The sequence below is a fragment of the Mucor velutinosus genome (assembly GCF_035048745.1).
Source record: "Mucor velutinosus strain NIH1002 chromosome Unknown tig00001563, whole genome shotgun sequence".
NCBI classification, from domain to species: Eukaryota; Fungi; Mucoromycota; class Mucoromycetes; order Mucorales; family Mucoraceae; genus Mucor; species Mucor velutinosus.
This window is the reverse complement of record NW_027041904.1, coordinates 4,309,275-4,316,457: the sequence shown is the minus strand read 5'-3', so window position 1 is coordinate 4,316,457 and position 7,183 is coordinate 4,309,275. Positions and strand designations below refer to the sequence as shown.

General features: G+C 38.8%; 1 protein-coding gene across 1 annotated transcript; it reads left to right on the top strand.

The window, feature by feature from the left end:
• Positions 1-639: 639 nt before the first annotated feature.
• ATC70_010046 (uncharacterized protein) lies at positions 640-2,488 on the top strand (the record flags this gene model as incomplete). Its single annotated transcript, XM_064829268.1, has 5 exons — positions 640-762; positions 1,252-1,529; positions 1,659-1,868; positions 1,917-2,154; positions 2,270-2,488. The coding sequence occupies 5 exons, from the start codon at positions 640-642 to the stop codon at positions 2,486-2,488; spliced, it is 1,068 nt and encodes a 355-aa protein (XP_064686470.1).
• Positions 2,489-7,183: the final 4,695 nt, after the last annotated feature.

Genomic DNA, 7,183 nt, shown 5'->3' with positions numbered 1-7,183 from the left:
TAAACATCACGGAAGCGAAGAAGTGATCTTCTGAATCCCCAAGGGTCCTTTGTACCAAACACCCAGAGTCCACTGAGGTTGTCTCTGATTTACAGCTTCTTTTTATTAAAGCGTTTATTACACGGCCATCGCAGTTGTGTGAATTTAGGTATGGTTTAGAGACACGAGCTCGAAAAGTGTGAATACAAGGAAATACATGTAATCTTTGATTTCGATAAGTCCTCCCCCCAAACTGTCGCTCAGAGGTCAACGACAGAGTCCGTAGACTGTTTCCTTGGCTGAAAATGCAGGCCCATTCACTCTTGACCAGCTACAGTGAGGCTCCTTGATCTTTGTATGTTTGCGTGCTGGCCATCTCGGATTCCTATTTCAGACTCTAAGAGTGATTTGACAAAGAGTATTGTTAACTTGTATTCCAATGGGCATTTGTAACCTAAAGTAAAAACGCGAATATCAACAATGGAAGTAAATTTGGTGCTGACAATGAATAGATACTGAGCTACTACATTTGGCTCGGCAAACTCGTAATTGCAATAATGACATGCCACACAAACTACTCTGATTGCATCAGTGAAGCTGAAATGTGTTCAGATGTTGAGCAAAACATATTTGCAGCAACAGCCTTCACTATAGCTATATATGCTGGAACAGGCTGTCTCAAAGTATGGGGAACCCTCAACCAAGCCATTGCAGCTTGTCGAGTTGGTCACTTCTCGATCGGATGCCCACATCAAGGAAGCTGAAACGTATTCAGACGGCAATGTAAAACGTATTTACAAGGCCTCCTTCTAGACCATTTAGAACCAAATACCAAGGTACAAACAGGCCATACATAATAGATGATGCAATAAAGAGAGGAGAAATGGTCATATCGCATCTGGTAGGCTCACCAAGCTTTCTTCAGTTTTAATGTTTTTATGAAGAGGTCTTCAGCAAGAAAGGAGTGTAAAATAAATACGTAACAATAAATGTTGGTCATTCTTTCGTCCCTGAATTCGCATTTACAATCCACCAACATCACAGCCTTCAACTACTCACATTTTGCATTTTCTTTAACACTCAAATTTATGAAATGCCATTACACTACTTTGAAACTACATCACCTAGTGATTGGCGAATAAAGGACATCTTTGAAGCTATTCAGAAAAAGTATACAGATAAAGAACGATCCTACCACGGGCTTGCGACGAAAAAAAGAGCTAAGAGAACTTGAAAACTCATCCAAAACAGTCTTTTCGAGAACGCGCACAGAGTTTGTTGGAAGATTTCAAGAGACCTCCATCAGATCAAGAAAGCATCACATCATCTATCCAGTTAGCGAATACAATTGTGAACAAAGCCCAAACTATAAATCAAGCTACACACCAAACCATCCAGCAAAACGTATCAGAAAACTCAGTTTATCCAAGAAAGCGTTTGCGCAGCGAGCTTGAAAATGTACCCGTATCCAGTAATGATTGCGAAGATGATGGTGTTGATGACCTCTTTCCTTCTGCTACTGATCAAGACGACAAGGACGACGACTCCATGTAGGTGTTCGTAAAGTGCTCTTTATGCAGAGCGTTGTATTCATATTATGTGTGCAGTGACAGATTATTTAATCCAAATAATAAGTCTGATAAAATAGCATGGATGAGGGTGCTGATGTAGGATTTTAGTGCTGAGGCAAACGTTGATTTCGATAGTTTACCCACGATGGTGAATCCAAAATTGAACCAAGCAGTTCGCAGCAAGCTTCAAACTAATGCCAAGTATGCTGTCAATGATACTGTATACCAAAGTCTGTTCGCGCAATATAAGAAGAAATGCCTCAGCGATCTCTCACAATTGGACGCCATGTATCTCGAGCCAAATTTCTACAAGCTTATGTAAGTGTTTTTGTTTGTGTAAGTACTCTTACTTATCCCTTTTGGTAGAGCTCTTGAAAACATTCTGTTCTTGAAGCCTGGCTTCTACTCCACTGACATGTTGCGCCTTTTTGGAGAAGCAAACCTGAACAAGCTCTACAAACATTTGTTGCAACCTCATTACTCTTTCGACACAACTAAACACACAGACCTACTTAATCTCATCGATGATATATTTGAAAAGGCGTGTTTCGATTACCATGAAGTAGAGGCAAATCTTGAACAATTGTCACAAAGCATAAAAGATGTATGGCACAAGAGAATAATTCGATGCGTCCGAGAACTTTTGGAGTTTTTACCTCGATATAAAGAGGTTGAAGCTTTCAACGAATGTGACCTAAAGGCTAGATTTCTGGACCCAGTGGTTAAAATACTTCCTCAAAGACATCAATGACACATTCCGCCTTCGCTACCCAGAGTCGAATCCCAACAAGAGGAAGCTCGTAAAGAAGGAAGTATTGCGCCCAGATTGTCTCGTAACCAATATCTCTCAGTCTCAGTATCGTGAAAATATCACCTATGGTGAGGTGAAATCGCCTTACTACACAAATCGTACTCGGGCTCTCATTCTGGATATGTAACAATTGGTGTATTTCAGCAAGTCAACGATAGATACTCACAAAATCAACGCGCCCATCATGCTACAAGTCGTGGGATTGAAAGTCAATGTGTATACGCTTGTGCTCATATCCCAGAAGTTCTATGTTACTTTATTCTTATTCGATTTCATCTTGCCACAATGCAAATCAGAAATCAAAGATTTTTTACCCAGCATCAAAAAACTAGTCGCAATGAATGAAGCTTTAGTCAAATGTAGCAACGGAGACAACAAGGCCGATAGCGAAATGATATGCCCTAGCAACGATAGCCCTTTATTCGAAAGACGAGTTGAAACCAAAATTGCCAAAGAAGATTCCGACAGCATTCATCTCTGTTAGTTTAGTTCATTACCACAAAGACCTTTTCGAACAATTTGATGGCAAGGTTAGATCAAGCATTATTAGGAAAGTTAAATGCATTTTGTGGGCATTACACATAATAACTTTTTGCTATTGTAGTCCCTGAAACTTCTGATCCATTAACCTGCTTATTCACTATATGTATAACCCCAGTGATCCTTTGAATTGCTTAAAATATACACATGGTATACCTCAGTTATCGCACATCACATACGAAAACTAAAGAGACTGTCAAAAGAGAAGATGCTCCCAAATGTGCTAACACGGTGGTAAATAGAGTGAAAAAATTTCTTGATGCCATGCTTTCAAGTAACGTCAAATCTGATTGACAGAATTATGAGAAGTTGCCACCTGATAGTGCAAGCTTGAAAGGCTGCATTTGAAAAGAGAATTACTGGAGTCTGGAACTCGTTTAGAATCTGATACTATTTAAGTAGCTCAATTTGAAAAATAACCCTACAAATGCTGAAGAGTATTACTTGGTGATCTCTATTGAAAGATTTTGGTTCGCATTGAAGGCGTCTATTCCACTTTTAGCTGCCGTCAAGGAGATGAACATTACTTCCAATTTCTGATACACCCCTAATACGCATTGTCTTTAATATATACGAGTGTTTATGCTTCGGATGGTTCTCTACCTTTACTTAGCTTGGATAAGAGCCAACCTGCGTAGCGGCAGTTCGCGCTACCAACTGTCCTTGTTCGTCTCATCAAAATACTGCTATTTTCATTTTGACCTTCCACTTACACATGAAAACCCTTTATAATATCTGTGGATCTGACTCTTATCAGATGCTCTACATCCATATACACGTAGCTGCTTCATATACGGGCAAGTAACATACTGGTATTTCCACTTTTTAGTCCTTAGTGTCCATAATACAACAAAATTTGAGTGCATTTGAGCTGCGTTTTCTCGCGTCCAAGGCCGTTTTAGATTGTCATAATAGGACCCAAACACTTGCTCTCATCTGGCAGTTACTTTCTGACACCTTTGTTCAACTTTTTGGGGATCAAAAAAACATAAACAAAATTCGACCAAAAAGCATGAGGTACCCCTCATGGTTTTCATCAAAAATCAAACGATCGCGTTTTTCACCTTGAAAACGGAGACTTTTACTATGGTATATCTTGAATCAAAATGTTTCTATCGATCCAAAGCGACCTCTGAAATTATCTTTGTGGGACTTTGATATGTAAAATTTCGACATTTTGGCCAGAAACCTCTTTTCATGTTTTCATAAATCATCTATTTTACTTAGTACCATTGGATGCACCTTGAAAAGTACTCTAGGAAAGCTTAAGGAAGCATTTTTTTTTGTAGGGGAGACAAGCTCCAGGTTTTGTTTAAAGTCCTTTAAATGTCATACTGAGGGATAGAAAAGACTGTTGGTGGACTCAATGTCTGCAATGAAGGGGAATAAGATATTTTTGAACTAAGTTGGGAGAGAAATCTACTACTAATAAGGTGCGACTCCTAGAGCCAGTACAGTCTTGCGGAAATCGTCAAAATATAGATCATGGATAAGAGTACAAAACACCAAACGAGGACATCAGTACTACGTCAAAAAATCAAACAACTTGCGTTCACCAGGATTTGAACCGGGGATCCTCCCGTTGGCATACGGGAGTTCTACCACTTCGCCCTACCACCAGGGGCAATGTATTAGGAAGCAAAGGATGATCTTCACAACTTATATAGTCGAATCTCACAAAATAGTTGAATCAAGTCGAAAAAAAGACACTTTCTGTCCAATCTTGAACAGAAAAAAATGTTCTGAATTTGAATCAATTTTGGAGGCTGGTGCGGCCGGCTGGCAGATTCAATGCCCTTTCCATCATGAAGGCAATACAGTAATAGATACTTTTGAAGCGTATGGAAAGTAGGTGGCAAATTATATAGCATTATCGTTAGCTATGCTGCTTTTTCTGAATTTATATTTGATAACGCCAGTCTATCAAAATACTTGTTAGATCAATTTCTTTCCTTTTTGAGACTTTGAAAGTGTTTAGGGACCATAAATTTATTATGTTATATTACATACAAGCAAAATCTCTTGACGTTAAATTATATGTATATGACTAAATTATGTACAGGCTTTAAAATACATTGGTCATAACAATCAATGGACACTGCAAGCTTTGAAACAAGATGCAATCATAAAAAAGCATAATATTGAAGCTAATGACAAGACGTGGTTGTTTTTTTATTAATGTGTATTTGAGTTTATGAGATAACCATACTTGATGGATTAAAATATTTCAGATTTTTGAGGCTATTTTGATTTGTATAGATAGAGGTAGCAGAGATATAAGAACGACTTGGCCTTGTATAGATGTCAGGCATTAATTGTCTTGATAATTGATTGAGTAAGAGGAAGCACAGATGAGAGTAGGGCTTGACCTTGTATAGATGTAGAGATGGTATATTTGAACAGTCTTGTCATTTTAGGAGCTTGTAGGAAGCACAGATGAGAGTAGGGCTTGACCTTGTATAGATGTAGAGATGGTATATTTGAGCAGTCTTGTTATTTTAGGAGCTTGTAGGAAGCACAGAGAACTTGGCTTGATAGTATTTGGAGAGAACAGCTTGCTTTAGATGAGGTAGAACATGAGATGGCAGAGGTAACTAGATAAAGATGAGATGAGTACACAAGTACTGTGGCATGAGTGCGTAACAAACCATTTGGGCAAAGAAAATTGACCATCAATAAAAGGAACCAACACTATATAAACAGGTACCAAGGTGTAAACTTGCTTCATCCATCACAAGATCATCGACACGCTCAAGCCGCCTCCATCTCCGGATCATAGGGTTAAACCCTACTCTCGTCGGCAATAAAGCTTGTGATCATCCCGTAGCATGACCAATGGATTTGTCCCGCAGTCTACCCATGATTATGAAGCGGTGATCCTACTCAGTCCCTACAAAGTAGTTTTTCGGCACTATGTAATCAATAGGTTAGTCAACATGGCTCATACGTCCAACAAGATAATAACTTACTCGCACAGTTCACCAAGGTCTGCATGTATCAAAGATAGTGTGGCCTTTTTCTAGCATGGACCAAGAGACGTAGAGAGGACCATGGATTTGTAAGGCATTGTATGTAGCAGTAGTAGAGGCCAATAGACAGTAGAGTATTTGATTTAGATGACCATATGTAGAGAGAGAGAGCCCAAATGTCTTGTAGTGAGTTTGCTTGTATAGAGTATTTTGCTTGTTGTAGAGAGATGAGATGAAGAAGAAGAGGGAAAAGCTGTTGAAACAAATCCCTATTTATATCCTTCTCATCGACTTTTGTGTGAGTCCAGTCTCCTTGCCACACTTAAATTCGTTTCCTTTTACTTTTCTTCACAATATACTACTTTGAGCGCGTGAAAATAGTACCATTTTGACGCTTGACACTTGCTCTATTTGATCGTTTTTGTCCGAGGCTTTCAACTGTTTTCTGTCTCGAGTTATGTCCATTTTGCTACTTCAAAAAGTCCTTTTTCCACCTTCACATGAAACGAGTTCCCCCATCTCTTCCTAGATGTAATTAACAGACAACTTCTCACGGGCTCAGCCTCATCAGAAAGTAAACAAAAAATGTCATTTGACACTGAAACAAATGCAGCTGGTTGCTTGATTAAGTAATCTTTCTCTACCCCCCCCTTAGTTTCTCTCTCCAAAATCACACAGTTCCCAATCCATCTCTTCTGTTGTTTGTATTCGCCATAAACTCTCCATCTAATTGGACAATACAGGATGATAAGGTTGGGTTACTTGTTGCTTACATCATCTTGGAGCCAGTGCAGTTGATTCTGGATCAAGAGACAAGTGTACATCTCGGAAAGCAAGAGTATCATATGAATATTACTGCGGCTATCTCCATGGAATGGAACATAATGGATTGTTTTCGAACCAGTGCAGGTCATCTTGTTTCCAGCTATCATGGTTGCTGTCAATGATGTCAATCAAGTGTTTGCGCTACTAGATATCATCAATATGCCCACATCTACATAGTGAGTTGGTCATTCTCGTGTATCATTCCTGCAACCTGTTTTTAGTTCTTATGCCAAGAGCATGCATCTCATAAAGAGTCAACACATTTCATATCATTTTTTTAGGAATCGTCCTCTTTTAGAAGGTACTCGGATCATGCAAGATCAAAATAATTCATTTGCTAAGCAAAAATGAGCTTTAAAAAAATCACATGTAAAGTAAATAAAAGGACATGAATTGAAGAGAGATAAGCAAGTAAATGGCCAATTTGTGGTCAAAGGGAGGATATTTTATTAGAAGGTATGTACATCATTAGAAAGCAAATCGCTTGA